This window comes from Lygodium microphyllum, chromosome 13 (assembly GCF_053477565.2).
Source record: "Lygodium microphyllum isolate KBCC chromosome 13, Lygodium_microphyllum_v1.1.10, whole genome shotgun sequence".
Classification (NCBI taxonomy): Eukaryota; Viridiplantae; Streptophyta; class Polypodiopsida; order Schizaeales; family Lygodiaceae; genus Lygodium; species Lygodium microphyllum.
In genome coordinates this window covers 11,994,173-12,017,750 of record NC_141147.1, presented here as the reverse complement: position 1 = coordinate 12,017,750, position 23,578 = coordinate 11,994,173, and the positions used below count along the sequence as shown (strand labels likewise).

The following is a 23,578-nucleotide window of genomic DNA, read 5'->3' as shown; positions in this document are numbered from 1 at the left end:
CCTCCCCACCCCCATAAAAACCTACTACTCAACTAAGATCAAAGCTTTAAGATGGGCCATGATTTACCAAATAGAAAACCCAAACTCATATGAAGCAAAAGAAGAACATATGGGAGCAATCTTTTAAAAAATTTGAGAGAATATATGAAAGCCTCCAAGAAAGAATATAAAACTTCACAAAGTTGAGCGCCACATAAATTCCAAACTTGTTTACTATGATTTAGGATGAGACAAACATGGGACCAAACTAAAGTTGAAAGCAAGTGTCCAAGAAGCAAGGTATAAGCAATAATTAATGCTTCTTCGATGACATTCTTTAAGCTTAATTTCACATACTTGCATATATAAACATTTTGCAATTTTGATTTATATTGTTATATGCAATGTTAGAAAATATGGCAGCATCCCGTCCAGGGTAAAAACCCGCAGCCAATTTAGGTTGAAGGCTCTCCTTATTTTGTGATCACTCGATCTTTCATCCCATCAAATGTTTATGAAAAACATTGTTTAGAATATATAAATGGAACAAATCTGCAAAATCTAGCTATGGAAGCATGCCTACATTAGGCACAAACAATGTTATGAAAGAAGCACTAATTAATGCTAAAGCTCACTTCTTGGATAGATACTTTCAACTTTCAACAAGCTCTAAACTTGTCTATGGCACTGTATGGTTCTGAAGTCAATGGAATGCTTATACTTGTAGCTCAAATCTGTAAAGTTCTTTATTCTTTTGCTGGACCGTCAGCGACCCTCAATCATAGTCTCTCAAAACTTCATAAGATTGTTCTCCAATCCTAAAGGGAGCCTCACCAACTTCCACCTTAGCATTGGTTTATTTTGCTCTTGGACCATGTCCTGCCCTAGCCTTATGTGGCTCCAATGCAACCACTTGGGTCACCCAAATGAAAGATAATTGCAGATCTTCATTGTGTATCAGCAGACCATTATGATGTGTCTATCCTCCTCAGTTTACACAAAGATGTATGTGTATAGACCAAGTCCTCCAAATGTTGGCAGTGACAATGGCATCCATGGTCATGTAGAATGAGAATGCCTTATCTGGGTGCTTGACTGTACGAATTCAACCTGTTGATATGTTAATCCTTAAAACGTTAGATTGAGCATCTCCCAAGTTACAATTAATCTTTTACCTTAAGATTCAGCATATCCTGCTTCCAAGTAAGTTTGATGTACCCCATCTGAGAATGCAGATCATGGATGCAAATTTCGCAACACAAGCTCTGTATGAAAAATAATCATCCCTTGAACACACCAGCAGCCTGAGTTACTAAAGGAGATTTGCAGGATAAGATCAAGAACATCGCAGCACTCACTGTACAGGTAGCCTAGAGAAAGAGGCCCGAATTATGATGAACTGTCCAGCAATTCCCGGATACAGTTGCCTGGGAGAAGAAACTTGAACCTTTCATGGTTCCTGAGAAGAACTGTCCGGCAATTCCCGAATTATGATGAACTGTCTGGCAATTCCCGGATACAGTTTCCTGGGAGAAGAAACTTGAACCTTTCGTGGTTCCTGAGAAGAAAAGATGGAAGATTGACAGCTGTGTAGGTCTTTGGCACGGGGCCCAGCTTGGAAATGAGTTCCCTGAATGAATAAGCCTCTGGCAGCATGTCAAACAGGTCTGTTCCTTTGCATATTATGTCCTGCACCCTCTTGTGATCCAAGAAACTAGCTGACTTCACTCTGTCAGCATGACTATAAGCCAACATTTTGAACACAACGTCTTTCACATACCGGAAGCAGAAGCTGCAATGCCACCCAGCATCTGCCAATATAACGTCTGTCTGCCTTCCATGGTCATACTCTGTAACTCCGGGGTGATACAAGTGCACACTGGACCTCCAGCTCCCTTTGTCTACCATAAACTCATAAGAATACAAGTAATTGCTCATCTCCAGATGCATCACAGGCGGTATGCCGTCGCACCATCGGAGGAGGTCAATGGTGTGCATGCTTGGGATTTCATCCACATCTGCCATGATCAGCAAATCGCCTTCGAGGATACCTGCCTTTTCTAGCACCTTATCCATAGCAATTCTCTGCATGTATTCCAGTGAAAAGGGGTCCTCCCCACTCCGGAGAGCACGCCCAGCCATCTTCTTGTACACGATATGCGGCTCAGCAAAATCAAACCTTGCTGAGTTCTCAGAAAACCACAGGGGTTTACCTTGTCCTGTGAAGGTGGTGTTCGATTCGACGAGCACGAACTTGGTGACAACAGGCATAAGCTCGTGCCATCGGATCTCGAGAAGGTCGAGCTCGTTGTTGAAGATGATGGCGTCGAAGACACGGCGGGGGGACTGGCGGGCGGTCCATCCATGGAGGGCGCAGAGGTCGGGGATGGGGATACCGGGAGCGTAGAAGTGGGGGATGTGGCGGAAGGGGCGAGGCGGGGAGTCCCAGAGGGGGCGGAGGGTGTAGGCTAGGGTTTGCCAGTGGGTGTAGAGCAGGGAGGCGATGGAGAGGAGGAAGAGGGTGGGGAGGAGGATGGGGAGGGAGCATGCAGGGTGGGCAGACGGGCGCAGGGGGAGGGGGAGGCGACGGCGGGCGGCGTTGCGAGGGGGCAGGGGTGGGGGAGGAGGCGGCTGCTGCTGGTGAGACCTCTTGCCCATGATTGGATATGGAGGATGGTAAATGGATTAATAATAACTCATTATTGCTGCTGCTCCTCGTGCTCCTGCTCCTGCTGCTCCTACTGCTGCTGCTGCTGCTGCTGCTGATGGTGATGGTGATGGTGATGGTGGTGTTAACGGCGATGATGGTGTTGATTGGCCCCTTCTCTCTGTGTTAGAACTTTTAGCTACCTCTCAGGACCATGCGAGCTCCTCCGGAGCAGAGACAGCACGCCGAACAAGCCAACCGCAGATCCCGTGTCTTGATTCTACCGCCTCACGGAACCCATCTTGCGAAGTTGCAACTTGCAAGTTGCCACTGTCCTGCATCAGATCTCGCCTAGCAAAATACACCGACGAACGTTCAACTATATAACTTATTTTCCCTCTAAATCAACAATCCTGTAGCTTCCTGCTTTTTTCTTTTATAATCATCGAGAGGCTTTGGCGGTTATTCACAAGCATGATTTTTTTAAAACTTCAAGTTGATAAAAGATGAGCCCATTTTAGTGGGTTAAGGGACTGCTTTGCACCTAGAATTCACAAGGGTAGTCCCTCTGTCACACTAGGGGGGTGCATGGTCAATGGGAAGACCTTCACCCCATACTTGTCTACTAGCACCTATGAAAAACAAGGTGCTAATCTAGTGCTAGCAGGGTGAAAATCATCGTTGGTCTCACATTGCTTAAAGCCATGAACATTAACATGCCAAGTTTCTTTTTCAACGTTACCACCAAATGGTGCTCATTCGCACCGTATGTTAGATCTGCTCAGTGCTCCACTCTCGTAAGGTGCTACCAATGATCCATGGTGCTCTACGTTGTAAGGTCCCCATTATGAGGAGAAGCCATGTGTGAACATGGACATTGGTTGCGCCCTAACTTGTATGTTAAATGAGGTCTAAGTGATTAGAAGGCAAAAAGGTGGCCTTTGTGATCTAGTCTTTGGGTTAGATAGAGTAGTAATGTTGGTAGCAACTTAAGATACAATGTATCAAGTTGCAGGGTGTAAGAGTTATCAGGGACCCCTAGGTTGAGGAGTCTTAGGGAACCGCTAGTGACCCCCCTTGGATGAGGATCTAGGGGCAATGCCTCCGGCCCAATAGTAAAGAGAATATTCCCTAGCCAAGTAGGGAAGGTTCATACTATAGTCGAATAGGCCGACTAGACTACCTTCCCATGCTATTAAAGGAAAACTCCTCCAAAGTCATTGTCAATCTATCTTTTACCTACTTAGAGTCCTTCTAGCTATCCTTAACTCTTTGTCTATCATTTGTCTAGAGATCACTATATAAGCTTCATAGTGCAAGCGCATGGGTGGATAGAGCCATCTTTGTATTAGTTCGTTTGAAATTAAAGCAATTTTTGTTCTCATATTTGTTGTGTGCTCTCTATCCATTTTGCCATGTAGTTTCTACATCATAATTAATTCCTATCTTCAATATCATTTTTCCTCCGACCCATGTGCAACCTAAATGTGAGCAGCACATGAGTTTTAGCGATTTTCCCACTCACCTTGGGGTGACTCGGCTTTTTAAATGCTATCAGGGTATATCCTAGCATTAAGCCTCTCCCCACAAGAACAATGGCAAAAACATGTGCAAAGGATCATGTGAGTTTCGTGTGTGGTCAGAATTCATCCATCGGTTGGACATGGTGAGCGTGCATGACAATAGCCAATGAGAGACTCTCTCTCCTCTTCAACCCACTAGCATGGAGTTAGGTGCTAACGAGGGAAGATCAAAGTCAAGGTAACCCCCGTCTCCCTACAAGCACATGGTGTAACCACAAGGTTACTTGAGGGAACAACATTCCTCTCCCCCCCCCCCTCCCCGCGGGCCAAATTAGCCCTCGGTGCAACCCAACTCTTATTTGTGTGACATTGTCCTACTATTTATGTGAAATGCCAATCCAAGCTTTCCAAACATTATTAAGTTGAAGGTTCTTTATGGGTTCTAAAAAAATATTGTCATGAATGATGATGTCCACAAGGTCACAAATATTGGCAAAAAAGGCGGGCTTTACAATACATACTTGAACTCTATGATTGCTAAAGACTAACTTGGAATCACTTGTCCCCACATCTCCTAATTCAAAAAGAGTTCCCCTAGAACTCCAACTTTTGTGAAATCTTTAAGGATATGGATCTTGAACAAGGGAAAAGGAATGAAGGGTGTTGAGGCACATATTACTTTAGTATTAAACAATTAAAAATGGCAACCATTGATAAACCTTCAAATGAGTATTTTAAGATCAAAGATTGTTTCTTTGTATGAGTTTTTGTGTGTGAGTAAAGTAAGCTCATCCCTTTCAAAAGCATAGGGTTATATGTTCTTCGAGTATCATTGTATAAGGTTTAGTCAAAGAATAAACTTCTTTTACGTTATATGTCTACGTTCAATTTCAAAGTGTGTGCTTGTAAGTACTACAGGAGTATCTCAAACATGGCACAAAAGTGTCATTTTTTAGGTTTGAAGAAGAATCATATATTCTTGAATTCACAAGTTTCTCAAGCATACATCTACATGCCCAATACTAAAGGGGGAAAATACAAAGACAAGCAAACAATAATGAACATTATAACGCACTATTCAAAATAAAAACTCTACACAAATTGAGACAACATGTGTTATAGAATGCTTAAATCAAGAAGAAAAACAAACCATGTGTAACAAACTATAAAGGTGTCATAAAGCTTTGGTATTTCATTTGTACTGCAAAATAACATTGCACATGCCCAAAAAATGTCAACTTATGTAGATTTATAGTAAGTAGGACTCCCTAAATATTGGTAGGGTAAAGTAGTTATATATTGTATGTTTTATATAGTGGTAGATGATCTATAATGTTAAAAAAACGTTTGGAAATTTGATCTACCATAAGTTTATCTTAGAAAAAGTTAGAATTATATCAATATATAGTAAAAATCCCCCACATTCATGTTGTGCGTTTGTGTTTGCACATGCCAACGTGCACATTTAGATCTTTTGTTTTATATTTATAGGTACATTCATTTATGTTATACCTTTATTTGTTGTGCTTAAGGTAATTCTAGATCAAGAAGAGTGCAAGAGGTTGATTTAAGTGGGAAGCAAATGATTGATAGTGGGCCAGCATGGTCTTTATTGCCCTTATGAGACCTATTGGATGTCAAAGAAGCTAGATATGGAGGCAAGGCTCAGAAGACAATTGTGGACTCCATGGATTTTGAATTTGATGTTGTGGTTCATGATGACTTGGGCATGCAAGAGGTAGAGAAGAACTTGAATAAAAGCTTGTGAATTCATAACCAAAAGTGCAAAGAAGCTTTGGTCCTTGAGAAAATGGTGTGTTTAAGGCTTTCGCAACATTCTCTCTCTCAATTAAGCATCATTATGGTTTGTACTTTATGGATAGGGTTTATATCTCCTTCATGGGGCATTGTCCTAGAGGAAGAAGACCTTGCCAAGTGGTTCATATCACATTTTAATCCAATGTGTCACTATATCAATATGTAGAAGGGGTTTTTTTGAGATTGTTGGTTCTTTTGCTGAGAGGGATTCCATCTAGGGAGCATTGTTATGTATCAAGGCAACCTGGTTTACTCACTTCCTTGGTCTACCAACTTTATTCTAGATGACATCCTCATATGTGAGTGTTTGGTTTACATATCTTTACTATTTCCATCAAATTGCATGTAAGGCAAAGTTCAAGCATTACGTAAGGTCCTACGGAAAGTGTTATATGTGCATACTATTTTCTTCATCCCCATGAAATTAAAAAAAGCATGAATGCTTTTTGTGGGATAGATATAGGGAGTTGTCAGATGTGCTAAACCTATTTTATGCAAATGAGGTAGAGGTGGTTACTGAGATTAAGTTCTTAGATGTTGCATCTACACAACAATGGAACTTTCACAAAAGTCTTATTCACTCAAGGAGCTTCCCCACTCTTCTTCAATGGCACAAGCTACCACTCACATAACCAATTCTACTCTAGCTAGCCATACTCTCTCCACTCAATCCCATGAATGCAAGAAAGCAAAGAAGGTCCAAAGTTAATTGTAGATGCACTAAACTTATCTTTATCATTAGAGTTAAGGTATGCCTGCTCCACGCTCTCAAGATGCTAATATGTTCTTACCTCCAATGCCATCAAGAAGAGTAGATAAGTAAAAGAGGAGAAGAAGCTTTTCCTTCCTAATCCCTCTCACACTCTCCTCCTCTCTTTCTCTCAAGGAATGTGATGGCCACCTCAACCTCCACATGTGGCATGGTGGAAGAGAAGAAAAAGAAGCGAAGCAAGGAGTGAATAGAGGCTTCTCCTTCTTGGTCCCTCATGCACACATGCACGTGCGCATGCACACACACACACACACACACACACTCTCTCTCTCTCTCTCTCTCTCTCTCTCTCTCTCTCTCTCTCTCTCTCTCTCTCTCACAACCTTTGACTATAGTGGAAGCAAGAAATGAGAGAAGAAAGAAGCAAGAGCTCAAAGATCATACACACAACAATGAGATGTGCTCTTCATTTTACATATTATATGCACATGATTTCTCATGTGGGTTGCCTCAACGCTCGGTCCATTTAGCCTTTCTTTCACATGCCCTTGGCTTTTAGATTTTTGGCATGGACTAGTACATGATGAACAAGCCTATCGTGGATTTATATGACTTGCTAATCTCATGTGCTTACGTGAATAGAATCCTAAATATCCAATGTAATTCTCAAATATTTTACCATTTTCATGGGAGTGAAGCATGCTCTTATGTTTTTACAAAAAAATATTTTTGTAGGATATGCCATGCTTTAATGAAAATAGCTTGCCAAAAGATTCTTAGTGCCTAAGATGATCTTGCACAAGATATGACAAAAGCTAATTAAGATCATCTACCCGCATATTCATGATACTTAAGATTATCTCTAAAATTTGGAAACAATTACTACCATGATTTTCGATACCTTCCTGAACTTCCAACTAGCTTCCTTTGATAAAGGTCCACTTCTTTTTTCAAGATGGTCTCTATTGATTCCTTTTAACCTTAGCTTTGACTACCTTTGGGGCTAGCTACTTTGACTTTGATTTTCTTTTGTTTTTTATAGCACCACTACAAGCACAATTGATGAAGAGCTAATGGTTAATGGATGGAGTTGCTAAAGGAAGTGAGAAGAGGTAATGGTTGATGGTTGAGGCATGTGCTTTTAGGTGTACCAGAAAATGAAAATTTTGTCATCTCTCCCTCAATCAATCAAAGATATGTACATGAAGTGACTTGATATAGTAATTAGAGTATCGTCATTTTTAGGATGCTCCATTGACTTCTGTAAGTTCCTATAACCTTGAAGTAGAATATAGCCAACCACACTGTCCATGGAAGGAAAACTTGGCCTCATCAAATTAACCAAGTTAATTTACTTATACATTTCATAGATAAGAGATCTGAAGTTGGCTTGTTGGTATTGCAAAGTATCCTTACAGTGATCTATTTTAGTCACCAACAAGTAAACTCCTAGGTATGTCACATGCTTGAGGACCCAATAGGTGGAAGGGTTCATATGGTGTGGTAAATTCAAGGTCATTAGTTTATTTAGAAATTGCAAGGGTTTTCTACCCTTGATGTACTTTAAATTGTGATGTGGGAGAATGAACTAGGGATTTAGAGATGGAACTAGTCTTGATAGGGATAGCTGACATATATAACTTGAGGATGTCTAGGTGATGTGATCATACATGCACCTACACTAGGTTAGAGTATTGGATCTTTTTTATTGCTTTTTTTTAAACTTTTCATGCCTTAAGAAGCGAGCAAAATATATAAGAGAGGAAAGCCTCACTCATCATATGTTCCTTCATTGCCAATCACATGTGAATTAGAAATTGAGGAAGAAAAGTTGCTTGGACTATGTCTTCCAACAACTCTAAGTAATGTGTTAGTAACAATGTAGGATAGATCAGAATGAGCCTAGCCATGGTTCTTGCTGAGATATCAAGATCTATATGAGTTGGCATCCACTATGCATCTTGGTGATGTGGTAGGATATTACTCGCTAGCATGTTAGCTGATCAATATGAGGGTACACCGGTGCTCTTACAACTAGACTACACCCACGTAGTCCATCCTTGGTTATGGCACATTCATTGTGCCACCTCTTCTTTCCTTAGTGGGTTCACACTTAGTGATCATATGAATTAGTTTTTTATCATGTTATAGACATAGTTCTTTTGTGTGGAAGAAGAAGTAGAAGATTTCAGCCCTATCTCTCTATGTGCTCAAGTCTCCATTGCTTTTGTGTGTATGCACTTGGGTCCTTCATCTCTCTCCCCTCTTCTTTGGTTTCATGGTATTAGAGTCGTCCCATGGTTGTGTGGAGCTTGATTGAAGGTTGAGGTGAAGGCATTGGAGCACAATATCAAGCAAGCAAACAACTCGCAAACAATGGGTAAGAAGCTCTTCCACCTTTCTCGATTTGCCTTGGATTATAGTCATAGAAGGCTCTTGAGGCTGGCAAGGCTACAATCTCTAATTACAGTGAAACTTGGTGAGCAGGGAAAATAGTGTATATATTGTAGATTAGCCTTTTTGGACTTTCCCACTGTTATTTTTTTGGCATTTAAGGTCATTTCAGCCTCCATTCTAGACTTGCAAGTGGTTCCACATTAGTTTTTTGGATACTATAGTTTCAACTATGTCAACCATTTATAAGCGCACATGATTGTAGTTATTGTTGTGCAATTAGTGGAAAAAGGTTGCTTGTTCAGTTGTGCTGCACTTAGTACCGACTTGCTTGCATATTGCAATTTTTTGCAAGTTGTTTATTTTGTCAAAATTTTTGACAACTTTCACCAAATTGTTGGCGAGAAGCTTGATAAGAATAATTATCATATATGGAAGTTTAGGATGACAAATTTCATGAAGGGCAAAGGTGTTTGGAATTACAATGAAGGAGACATAGCAATAGCACCCAAAGTTCTTGTGTGAAATGCTATTGCAGAACCAATAAAGGCTAAGAAAGATTGGGAACATGCACATAGTAAAGTCATGTATTGGTGGTTTGTCAATGTCACAAATAGCATGATGGGCTATTCATAGGAATTTGAAATCCCTTCTATTGCATGGAAGAATCTTGAAAGGTTTTTTGAAGTAAACACAAAGGCTTGAAAGTTGTAGCTCAAGCTAGAGCTAAACCAAGTGAAAATAGGAAACATGTCCATTAATGATTATGCCTTGAAGATCAAGCGTATTGTGGAAGCTCTTGGATCTATCAATATGGTAGTTGATGATGTGATGATGTTGTGCATACATGCTTCAATGAACTTGGAGATGAATACAAGAACTTTAGGTCATCTATGAATACAAGGGATGATATCCATGATTTTGTAGACTTGAATTCTATGTTAATACTTGAGGAGAAGAACCTTGGCTGGGAATCATTTGCTTCTAAAATCATGAATAACTTTGAACAGGTGCTTTACTCTACTAGTAGAGGAAGAGGTCATGGCAGAGGCCAAGGTGGTGGTTGTGGTTAAGGTTATGATGCATAACATAATAGAGGAGAATAGTCCTAAGGAAGGGGGAGTTAAAGAGGACAAGTTGTAGATTCTAATAGTAGACGAGAGAATTTTGGTGATAGCAAAGAGTGCTGGAATTGTGGTAAAAAAGGCCACATTTCTAAAAATTACTTAATAAAGAAGGCTAAAATTAGAAATGGAAAAAGACACAAAGGCAATTATGCATCTAGTAGCAGAAATAATAATGACAAAAGTGAACCGTTGTTTGTTATGTAGCACTTTATGAATACTATGACTGCTAATGGTTCATCAAAGAATGATGTATGGTATGTAGATTCAAGTGTCTCTAACAATATGACTTCTCATGGAGAGTGGTTTAGAGAGATGCGCATTCCAGGGTCTTTAGTCTATGTGGAGACAAAGGATGATACAAAATCACCCCATCACTCATGTTGAAAATGTTTCGTTGAGTATGTAGGATGGTAAAACTAAGTACTTGGTTGATGTACTACATGTACCAAATGTTACAAAAAAAAATTGTTTTCATTGATTAGATGGTAGAATAGGGATTGCAAGTTCAATTCACATTTGATGGTTCTTGTGTAGAAGATCTCAAAAATGATTGTAAGTTGATTGCAAAAGGGAAATGCATTGGTAGGTTATTTACTCTTGATGTAAGTTTTCCTGAAATGGATGTTACCATGTTTGCATGAGGTTCATGTGTTTTGGCTAATATTAAAATTTGGAATAAGAGAATTGGTCATGTGAATGTGCAGTAGCTAAAAGACATGTAGTCAAAATAGGTTGTGGATGGTTTGCCCAAGTTGAAATTTGATGGGATGCATAAAGCATGTGAAGCATATCAATTTGGAAAGCAAGGCATACATTTCCATATAAAAATCATCTATACAAGAAGCCATTTGAATTGATACATTGATGTGTGGGTTCCTACAACAATTGCAACTTTGAGGTGTTACAGGTATTATGTTTCCTTCATTGATGATCATACTTATAAACTATGGGTTTCCTTCATTGATAATCATACTTGTAATGATAAAAGTGAGGTGTCCACTCACTTTAAAACATTTAAAGCTTTGGTTGAGAAAGTGATAGGGTTGCATATTAAATGCCTAAGGTCAAATGGAGGGGAAGAATATCTCTCTAATGAATACATGTAGATATACTCCGTAGAAAAATGAAATTGCTAAGTAGAAAATATGCATATTATAGAGGTGGCTTGTGCTTTGATGTCAATAAGAAACTCGCCTCATTATTGTTGGCCTAAAGCAATTGGTACTGTTGTATACATTATGAATAGGACACCCACTACTATTGTACATGGTATGACATGCGAAGAGAAGTTTACAAGTAGAAAGCCAAATCAGTCTCATCTGAAAGCGTTTGGATGTATTGCTTATGTGCATGTTCTTGATGAGTTGCATAGTAAATTGGATCCTAAAGCAAAAAAATGCGTTTTTATTGGATATTCTCTTGAGCAGAAGGAATATAGATGTTAGAACCCTATTACACATGACCTGGGAGTTAGGAAGGATGTTGTTTTTTATGAATTGAGTAGTTGGTACAGTAATGTGTATAATATAGTTGGGGTTGATGAGTATGAGAGTATGTCTATATAGAAAATAGGTTAGCAGTTATAGTCATTGAGTGGACAACATGAAGGGAGTGATCCTGGAGTGGAAGAATGTGAGCAAAAGCAATAGCTACGATAGAAGAAGTAAGAGCAAGAGAGAGAGACAAACAAGATGTGAGAACTCCAACAATCACAATGTGTGATCGACCTTTCTTTACTCAAATGTCACTGAAAAAATAAAGAATGAAGTGACAATGATGGACACTTGCCACTTGTAGTGTATAGGTGTGCGGGTACTATCAATGTAGTGATACATAGGTGGCTAGGTATAGGCATCTTTTCCCCCAACAACCTCCCACTTTAAAGGTGAATGTACCCCTAGTGAGGAGAGAATAATAAAAATTTCACAAAGTACAAATGTACATAAGTACAATAAGATGAGGAAGGATGTCATCTCATCCAACACCCATCAACTTCCTAAGAAAGGCAAAATGCTCCCCTAAGAGACTTTTTGTGAGCAGATCTATAGGATTTTGGTCAGAGTTAAGATCTTAACAAGGTCAACAGACTTGTCCTCAATGACCTCTCTGATGGAGTGGTAATGCACCTCAATGTGTTTTGTCTTCATATGGAAGGATGGATTCTTGGCTAACTAGATAACACTCATAGAATCTGAATGCAATGTAGGGACCACATCAGTAATACCAAGGTTTGCCACCACTAGATAGCCAGAGAGCCTCCTTGTTTTGCAAGCCTCAGTGGCTATAACATACTTTACCTTGGTAGTAGAGAGGGCCATGCATTTATGCACCTTGGACATCCAAGATATAGTATCTCTAGCAAAGGTAAAGACATAGTCAAAGATTGACTTCTTGCTATTTGCATGTCCTACATAATCAAAGTCAATGTATCGCATGACTTCTATATCCTAGCCACCATGATGTATGCAAATAGTTGCTATGCCCTTCAAGTACCTCATGATACCCTTGATAGTATCACAATGTCGTCTGCTAGGTGTAGCTTTATAGCATGCCATAACTCCCACTACAAACGCTATGTTAGAACGAGTGGCTATCACGGTATACTTCAAACTATCCATAGTGGATGCATAAGAAATCTTGGCCATCTCGGCCTTCTTCTCATCAGATTTTAGACAATTGGCACGACTAATCTTCACATGAGAAGGTAAAGGACAGCCAAAAAGGCTCACCCATGCACTTCATGTCAGACTTTTTATGCGTATTGTATGTCTACCTACCGTATAAATAATGATCACAAGACTCAAAACACTTATAGTCTAAGGACAGAAGATAATGCAAACTAGTAAGCATTTTCATTCCTTTCAAAGACATATGTCCAAGGCAAGGATGCCCAAGAGATACATGTGGAACTGTAGTCATAGCCAAAACATGGTCAATTGAACTAGATATAAGCAAAGGAAAGAGGGTACTAGACTTAGCACCACATGCAATAACAAGATTCCCATAGGAAATCTTCCATGAGGAATCACCAAAAGAGACAACATAACTTGCATCATCCAAGGTGCAAGCACAAATAAGGCTCTTTGTGAGAGCCCATATATGATGTACATCATGAAGAGTGAAAATGATATCTAAACCAAAACGCAGTTAGACATCACCAACACCAACTATCTCCAATGCCACGTCATTACCCAAATAGACAGATCTAGTCATACTATGATATGAGTGAAACCACTCTCTATCAAGGGTCACATGAAAGAAAGCCCCTGTATCTATCAAAAAGCAACAATGTGATAGGAGTGAAACCACTCTCTATGAGGGGTCATATGAAAGGAAGCCCTTAAATCTATCAACTAACAATGAGTATATCCTGACAAAGCATCAATCACATGTGGAGCATCCACTGCTAGGCACAATGTTGTGATCATCATTCTTGTCCTGCACTTTACCCTTTCCCTTTTCCTTGTACTTTTCTTCACATATTTTATGGCACTATGGCCAAATATGACCTGCTTTCCCACAATACTGACAAGTAAGACTAGACATACGACCACAAGACTTGTCCATGTATCCTAGACTGAGACCTATTAGAGTCTCTACCATAAACATTTCCATCCTATCAACCTCTCATAGATCATTGCATGTGATGTATGGGAAGCATCCACATTCTTTATTTTCACCTCTTTTGTTAAGAGGGCACTCTCAACATCTTACAATTTTAGCACATCCTTAGCATAGAGAGCCATACGAAAAGTGTCCCATGACTCAAGTAGAGTACCAATTAAAAATAAAGGATGTAAAGTATCCTTGAGCTCAATCTCCTATGAAGCTAAATGGCTAATGATGGAGTGAAATTCATTCGTATGTAGGCATATAAGTCTCTTTCTTTATGTGAAGGTCCATCAATTGTTTTAGCCAATACATTTGAGATGCAGGACTCTACTTGTCATAAAGATTCTTAATCTATGTCCAAAGTTTATATGCAGTGTGATTTCTAGTGACAACATTATAGTGAATGTGCTTAGAGAGTGAGAAAATGATTATGGACTTGCATAGCTCATCTAATTCATCCCAATCCTTAGTTGCAATTCTTTTTAGGTTTGGCACCCCCATTTTTGAGTGGTATAACCTACTATTTCTGCACTAAAATTTTCCATATCCGAGTCTTCCAATAGTTATAATTAGTCCCATCCAATTTCTCAATATTGAAGATAGCATTATCACGAGAACCACTAGCCATAATGAGACCAAGAAACTACACAGAAGGGCAAGATATGCTACTATAAAACCTTGCAAATTAGTCCCAAAACCACTGCTAGATCAAGTGGGAGACTAGAGATACTACCAAAATAATGATTATTCCATTAAAATAATTTTTTCATCTAGCATTATTTCATTACAATTCATGCAACCATCACAATAACATTCCATAAATGCTACATACTTGAAGTGTGCATTGGTAGTCAAGGATACATTCATAGGTTTCTCATCTTAGAGTAGGCTATCATTATAGAATTGTCACCTTGGACAACCATCATCTATAAATACATAAATCACTTTGGCTAGAGTATGAATGCATCGAGGTTCTTGACTTGCACTAGAACTAGTACTCTTTTTCAACTTGGGAAATTTTCTACATTGTGAGACTTTGATATTTCAACATTTAAAGCAAGAAAAGTTGTCTTATGAAAGGTTTATAAGTAGTAGGAGCCATATTGTTATAGGAATAAGTTTATGAAATAATAATAAGCCTTCTTATTATCTTCATTCCTTCTACCTCATCATCATCATGAGCTACCATCATCTCAATATTCAACTAGATTTAATGCATAAAACAAATTTGACATGTTGTTGTGATAAACTGTAGCAATATGCCAACAACCAACTATGAGCAATCAAGAAGGAATAAGCCATGAACAACCAGCACTAAAGACCATCACAACTACAATGTATCAAAAACCATACATGCAATAGGCATAGATGTCATGCACATGGTACATCTCAAGGTTAAATGAAGAGAATTGCTAGATGCATAAACCATTGAGCAAAGGCTCAATACATAACCTAGAAGCATATAAATAATATTGACAACACCCTAATAGACATAAGTACCAAGTCTAAGTCAAGAGAGTAGATCAATCCATGATAGGGTAACTACATCCAACAAATATCAAAAGAGCATGTACATGTCACAATGAGTCCAACTGTCTCACTTTGATAAGCTCAAGCTCAACTGCATAAACCAAATTCTATGTAGTATATCCGAGTGCCAATGTGTCTCAATACGAAAAGTTGAGTAGCTCCCATTGAAGTAAAAGTAGAATGCCAAAGGACCAAGCAAAGCTCAAAACATCATGTAAATGACATTAGACATCTAAGATCCATAAAGCATATATTTGAAAGCATAAAACCCAATATATCCTCCCATAACTACATAAGCCACTGAAGTAACCAAGGCATATAACCATAGCCAATATCAATGTAACAGATCTCAAATCTTAGCTCAAAAGCTCAAATTCCCATATAGTTTGGGAATTCTCAATATAGTTAATATTTAGCCACGTGATCAAATCTTGTCCCCTTACTTGAAAGTAGAGTCTACCCTAATTACTGTATAGTTGTCTTTCCAAGTCTCACTTTGAAGCATGGGTTAATATTTAGCCACATGGCCAAATCTTTACACCTTATTTGAAAGTGGGACTTGGGAGATTCCCAAATTCTCTAATATGGTGCTATATCAAGAAGTATACATAGCAATCAAAGAAGTGGTACCTTGTTTCTTCTTCTGAGTTGTCTTTTTAGTGGGCTTCTTTGCTTTTTTCCTTCTGGATTGAGCCTCTTGATCCTCCTTCTCTGTCGTCTCATTTTCTGTCATGTTGCTTGATGGCTCATTCTCCTAGTGGATCGGCGACCTATTTGGAGTCTCATCCTCCCCTTCTTCTCCTTCTTGAGCTTCTTTTACAGCCTCCTGGATGATGGCTATCAGCACACTTCCATATCCGACAAAAGAGGTTTTCAAGAAAGGTTTCTTTCTCTTGGTACTTTTTGAGGTTGGGGACTCTCCGCCTACCGCCCAGGGCTAGTGCTTTGGCTGCTTGGTCTATAGTCTTGTGCACATAGCCATTCCGAGAAGAAAGAAAAAGAAGATCTAGAGAGAGCCAAAAGGGAATCCCTAAGAGGAGCTGAAGAGACGAAGAAGAAAGAGAAGGAAGAAGTTAAAAAGGTGGCAAAAGAATCAAGGAAAACAGAGGAATAGAGAGAGAGGAGAGCTGCAGAAAAGGAGGTAGAGTTGAGGAGAAAGGAGGAGGAAGACATGGCCGAAGCAACTCGCCGGTCCATAGAACAGCAAAGTCGACTCGATGACCTAGGGGCTTTAAGTCCACCTAGGGATGAGGGACCTGGCTCAAGCACTTAGGTACCCAAAGTCATACTGCATGTGGTCACCGAAGGCAAGGGCAAGGCTCCCATCCATCTCTTCTTGTCACTCTTGGTGCCCACCAATGAAGCAACCACTCTCACTCCAAGCATCTTGGTCAAGGCTGATGTACACATACTTGATAGGGTTGACCCAACAAGTTTCAATCTATATTACTTATTGCCTAATGACATAGGCAAGAGAAATTATATTATTTTTTTGGACTTAAAATGTGTATATATCCTTAAGGATAAAATGAGAGAAGTAAATGACTCCATTCTTGTTGTTGAATTGAGGTTAACATATCTAAATTTATTTGTTCTTAAAAATGATATTTTTCTAGTAATAATTGTTTTCATATATAGTCACTATTTTACTACTTTAACTAGGCAGAAAAGACGGGCCACAGATACTGAGGTGATAGAGGGCTAGCATAATGCTATAATGGATTCCCAAAGTGTTGCTGTGTGCTCAAGGCTATGACACAAAAAAACAGTGGATTTGGTTGCCTAAACCATTTATGCAAGCACCTCCACCAACCACAACCACAACCCAAGTCTTGACCAAAGCAAAGAAATAGTAAAAGAGATCAAAGTGCAAATCAAAATATAGAAATAAATCCCTTGAGAGAACTAAGTCAGTGATGTTAGAGACCAATGAGCCAAACTTAGTTAGTCTACAAAAGTTGTGTGACTCTACCATGGCTAGGACTTCTCAATGTGAAATGGTCAAATGTCCCCAAGAAAGCCAATATTTCCTAAAAGGCCATCAACCCAATTAACACTCATAATGCTACTCCTTTGACAAAGTCCCAAAAACAAGACCACTAATCCACATTTTACTATCGAGTAGTAACCTAAGGAAGCCTCTTGTTTTCATGAGTCTCATAAAGATGAAGCCACTTTATCCCCTATAAAGGAGCGAGAAGGTTCACTACCATTTCATCAAAGAGTGGGTCTTGGTAGGTGACATTGATCTCATATATGTGAGCACAAAGTAGTAGGTTGCATATACTTTCACCAAGGTCGTAGGAGCAGAAAAGCTTTGATGTTTTTGAAGCTTACTTGGAGTGTAGGTCTAGAGTTGAGATTGAGGGGGAGTGATGAGATGTTAAGCTCAACATGAACTGACATCACATACTTGGATGGCCATTTTTTCATTCATATCATTGACATGGTTGGTACTTGCATCTGCATATCATTTCAATGATACTTTATAATGGGACATCAGTTAGTCCACCTACCAAAGTTACGAGATATCTACCTAGTCATATTTCCACTTCGCATGTTCACACCATGGATTGCTTGCATATAATGTATGTTATACTCCTCTTATTTGAGGTAGACTCATATAATGAAAAGGAGAAGAAGAAAGATCATGGTTTCAGCTTCCTATCTTGTGTGTGTTTTCTCTATGTTTGGTGTCTTGTAAGAGCTCAAGCTCTCTCTCTCTCTCTCTCTCCCCCCCCCCCCCCCCCCCATCTTTTCAAGGCTAACCTCTCAAACTTGTTAATGAGATTATGCAAAACCTCTACCAAAAAAAATAGGTGGCTTTTTGCCATAGGAGACCCAATCACTTCACAAAAGAATGCCTAGCACTTTGCAGGTTGCTAAATATACTTTTTTATAAGACTTAATGTGTGATGCTCAACATTGTGCAATAGATGCCAAGCACATTATTATAACTTCTACAATCTTTCAACTTGTAAATGGAACATTTAAGCAGTGAAGGGTGCACTCATTCCAATATAATGAATACTAGTTTGTAATGTTATCTTTTTGGGACAAGTATCCTCAACATAGATAGGACACGTGACTTTGTTCACTTGAAAAATATTGCACTAGCTTAAAATTATGAATGAAGTTTTTGCTTTGGGATTTCACTCTTAACCTTAATGTAAGTCTTCATGCTATATTTTTTATTGCTTAATTACAATACTTGTTTGATTGTTCATTTTAACATAAAAAACATGTGAAAATCACCATATCTTATTACACACTTACTCTTGATGCCTTTGTAGAGTTTATGTGGTGTGCAAATTTCTAAGGATTAGTTATTATAATATTAATTCCTTGATGATCAATCGATCTAGAATTTTGAATAGGATAATTTGATAACTATGTAACTATATTCGAATGTGATGAGACTTAGCGTGCACACATATTAGGTGGCCAAGAGAATACTAAAGTCTTTTTGAGAAAAAAAGTTCAAAAAATGCCCTAGTTCAAAGTCTAGTATCTAGAGGCAAGAAAATGGCTCAAAATTTCAAAATTTGGACCATGGCATTTCTAGAAATTTTTTTCTTAAAAGAATTGTGTTGTGCTCTTGGCCACCTAATGGGTACATATATTAAGTTTCGTTGCATTTTGATAAAAGATGATGGCTTTACCCCATCACATGATGTACCATATGTAGGACACTATATTTTATTAGTTTAGGGTTTTAAAGGGTTAAATTTCAATCTTCTTCTCATTTTTACTTTCACTCTTTCCTCCTTAGCTTCCTCCTCTTCTCCACTATTCTCTCCTTCTTGCGCTCCTTTTCTACTTAACTTACTCTTCTTCTCCATTCTTCTCTTCTTAGCTTCCTCTTCTTCTCCCCTCTTCTCTCCTTGAGCTTATGTAGCATGCACCAAGGACACTGCTCATCACTTATTTACTAAGACCATGAGCATGATACCCCTATGGTAGTAGGTGCAACATCTTCTAGGATGGTGTGTGCTCCCCCTAGGGTGCAAAGACCTCCACAGAGGAAAAGAAGATGGGAACTAGTTACCATGGCTGCAAAAAGTTTGAAGAATCTAACATGGCTATGAGCTCATAAAATCCACAGTATTATTCCAAAAGGTGGTTCTAGATATTTGGTAGGACTTGTGACTCACAAGCATAGGGAGGTTTTGATATCGAGTGACTAATGGCCTAACATTAAAGTAGTGGACTATTATATCTATGGAGGCCCTACAAATAGCAGTGGAGGGATATCTCATTGATCTCTTTGACAACATGTAACTAGCTACCATATTTATTATTCACCTTTATTAAGGCAAGGGACCACACTCCTATGCTTCTTGCATACATGAGGTTTTGTTGTGTATTGCGATGCATTGTAAAAATCTTGAAAGCCAATGTCTTATACAAAATTTCCAGCAAAATGAGTTGTGTGTGTGTGTGTGCATCTCTCTCTCTCTCTCTCTCATATTTTTATATTCATTGTATTTATTTTGGATAAATTTAACTTATGTAGTTCCTTAATTACCATGTGCGGCCATTAATACACATTTCTAAGGAAGTTAAATCACTTTAACATGTGCACGCACTAGAGGTTGGCATACGTACACATACTACACATGATTGCATTAGATGTAATACATTGTATTTAATAGATTCAAGTTACACTTTGTGTAACAAGCAACATGTATCTATCTAATTGGTTTAAGGTTGCAATAACAACTGGCTGTGCGGGAGCTCTCGGTTCCTCCTGAAATATGACCCTACAGATCTCAACAACTCTCTCAGGCTGCCGATGCATCTTGTCTTCATGGAAGACTACATCATGACTGCGGATGACTTTCCGTGCATACAGATCCCAAAGACGGTAACCCATCTCGCCTGCATCCCCATAACCAAGGAAAATGCATTTGACACTCTTAGGATCCAACTTACTTCTCTTGTCCTTGGGCACATGGTAAAATGCCTCACATCCAAAGACATGGAGATGCACATAAGAGGGAGGTTTTCCAGTCCATACCTCCTTTGCAACCTGGAAATCCAAACCACTAGAGGGTGATCTGTTTATGACATGCACACCTATACTAATTGCCTCAGCCCAAAAGCTCTGTGGTATGCCTGCATGGGGTGGGAGCTTTCGCTCGACCGTCAAGACCCACGGACCGCTTATTGCTTCAAGCGTTTCAAGCGAGCTCTAATGGCTATCTCTCACCTAGCTGACGCATCGTCGATCCTACGAGTGTAGTGAGCTTACCTTGATGCCAATGCGAGTAGCCTCCTCTCTTGCACACCTTGGTAGCTCCACGATTCTCGATGCTAGCTCAAGCATCCTCAATCCTCCTCCATCTCCAAGCTCCATCCTCCATAGCCGCACACGCAAAAGAAGAGAAGAGAAAAGAAGAGAAGAAGAGAAGAGGAGATGGTGAAGAGCTTCACCCTCTTGATCCCTCACTCCCTCACACTCTCACACTCCCTCTCTCAAGAGCACACACAAGCAAGAAGGAGAGAATAAGAGAAGAAGATGAAGACTCCTTTTGCCACACACCAAAAGCATGAGCTTCTCATTCACTTTTCAACTTTATATACAAAACCCTAAATTCCTTTTGGGCGGTCATCCCCTTTTCCCCTTTTTTACATGGCTGGCTAGCCCTTTTCTCGCCCTTTTCTCATTCCCCACCATTCTAATTTATCCTATTCCCAACTAATGCGTACAATTTGCACAGGAGCGAGCCTGGCGCTCTTTTACAAGGATTCGGGAGCGCTTCCACATTTAATGGTGCGCCTTTTACTCTTTTGTTGTCTCGGGGCGACACTGAGACTTTCTGAGGGTCGTGCCCAAACATTTAAATTTTTCAGGGCCTGGTTACTAGTCAAGGTGCCTTTTCCTTCTTTTCTCCTATGCCTTTTTTGCTATTTCCTTTGTTCCATTTTCCCGCTCCTCTGCTCCATTTTCCCGCTCCTCTGTGCTGCGGTAAATACGGTAAACATTACCCCCCTAGCCAAGTGCCAGTCCCATGGCACTACAGTGGGAAGTAGTGGCTAGTTGGGTCTGCTACTAGGCGGAACTGGTAGGTGGATAACATTGATTCAAAGGTGATTGTGTGAATGAGAGATGATGGAGTTTAATGACGATGACCAGGAGAGATTTCGGCGTGCTTTAGGCTTCATGAATATGCTCGGCATTTCCCACGTAGTTGTGGCTTCCATTCTGCGACGACTGATAGGGGTTCCAGTTGGCTGGTGGGAAATATATAGCCGGTCGTCCCTTGAGCATCAAAAACTCTTGATCAATAAGCAATCCCTTAGGAGGATGGTATTAGAGGGATTTATCCTAGAGGACCCCCCCTCCCCTCCCTCCTCCCCCCCCCGAACTCTGCCTTGACAAAGATATAGTTTGTCTTCGTTGCGAAGACCTGTGTCTTTGGTTTGAAGATCTTTGTCTTTGATTTCAAGATATTCAATACTGCGTTGAAGATCTCCACCCTTGCATTGAAAATCCTCCGGCTTGTGGAATCAATAAGTGATCCGTAGATCTTGAGACGTTAGGCATGCATCTTTGGAGGATGAGGTTCCAAGATCTATGCCAATGGCAGATCTATTACTGAGTACTCCTTTTGCTTGATTTGGTTCAGTCATGGTAGCCATTAGCAGGCAGACGGTTGGTGACATGAAGCATGTTGGTCCATCCAATCCAATGCAGAAAAGCTCCTGAAACAGTAGCAATGTGCATGTCTGGCACACATGGAAAAAGTTTTGTCCATAATAGGATGCAGTGGGTGATCTTCTGTTGAGATATCGAGCTCCACTTGTGATATGCCAGGGTGACCGTTGTGCATTTATGTCACTGACTTGTCAGTTGCAGATGCGGTTGGTACACCGCCTATGAATAATATCTAGATGACAGCTATCCTTATCTACTCTAGTTCGTAGCTCAGTGCCACCTTAGTTAGTTGAGTTTGGTTTGAGACCCATATATAGGGTTCTTCTATTTCTTTGTATAAGAGTTCTTTTGGCTTACACAACTAAGAAGAGAAAAACTGTTTTCAGCCTCCACCTCTGTGTGTATTCCCCCATTGTGCAAGCAAGAAAGCTACAAGTGAGACTCCTTCCTTCTCTCCCACAATCTTGACATGGTATCAGAGCCTTGTTCGTGGTAAAGAGCTCAAGAATGCAAACCAAGTTCGCTATGTTCTGGTAAGAGGAGCAGTGGTGCTTTCATTTTTCTGGTGTGGGAGCAAGTCTCTGCAGGTAGCACAGCTGGAAAGTGCAGGAGTGCATTGTCTCAGGTTGAGACGCCCTTCATGGTGAAGCAAGAGGGCAGTATATGCTGCGGGTAAGGGCTTTAGCCCTTGGTGACCCAATTTTTTTGATTTGAGGCCATTTCGGGGCTTGTTTTGGAGGTGGAAGTTTTCTGCACGCACTCAGGAAAAGGCCCTGTTTTATGCTGTGCGACCATTGTTCTATAGGTCGGTGAAAAGTTACCACAGAAATTGCATCGTATGCTTGTGTGCAGAGACATTGGGAGTTACAAAATCATCCTTGGTTCCTGTTTATGCAAAATCGTCACTAGGAAGTGACTGTGTGGTCAAATACCACTTTCGCCAGTTTTGCAGATTTGCCCTTGTGAGGGTGAAGCTGTGTTTTTTGCAGTGACAGAATTTTTTTGCAGTGTTCTATAATGGCGTCTGATTCTCTTTCACAAATTGTCACTGAAAAGCTTGACAAGAACAACTTCCAAGCATGGAAGTTTAGAATGACGAATTTCCTTATGGGAAAAGGATATTGGGAATTTGTTGCAGGAAACGAAGAAGAACCAGTTCTTCCTGATGTTCCCAATCAACAGCAAATGCAGGCATTTAAAGCATGGCATGAGAGAGCCAGGAAAGTTATGTATTGGCTGTCTATCAGCATTTCAGACTCTATGATTGTGCATATTCAGGATGCAAGTATGCCAAAGGAGGCATGGGCTACTTTGTCAAAAATGTATAGCACAAATACGCAAGCCAGGAAAATGCAGCTCAAGCAAGAGTTGCACAATGTGCAAAGAGAAAGTATGAGAATCAATGACTACCACATGAAGGTGAAGAAGATTGCAGATGCACTTGCTTCCATTGGGTTGCCAGTGGAAGATGATGATTTAGTCTCAGTGACCTTGAATGGTCTAGGAAAGGATTATGTACAGTTCCGAACATCCATTTCCGTCCGTGAAAGATTTCCTGATTTTGAGGAGTTGATT

At 39.9% G+C, this 23,578-nt stretch overlaps 1 protein-coding gene across 1 annotated transcript; it reads right to left on the bottom strand.

Moving 5' to 3' along the window:
• Nucleotides 1–215: 215 nt before the first annotated feature.
• On the bottom strand, nt 216–3,003 carry LOC148026343 (uncharacterized). Its single transcript, XM_087690761.1, has one exon. The coding sequence runs from the start codon at nt 2,635–2,637 to the stop codon at nt 1,468–1,470; it is 1,170 nt and encodes a 389-aa protein (XP_087546887.1). The 5' UTR covers nt 2,638–3,003; the 3' UTR covers nt 216–1,467.
• Between the last annotated feature and the right edge of the window lie 20,575 nt (nt 3,004–23,578).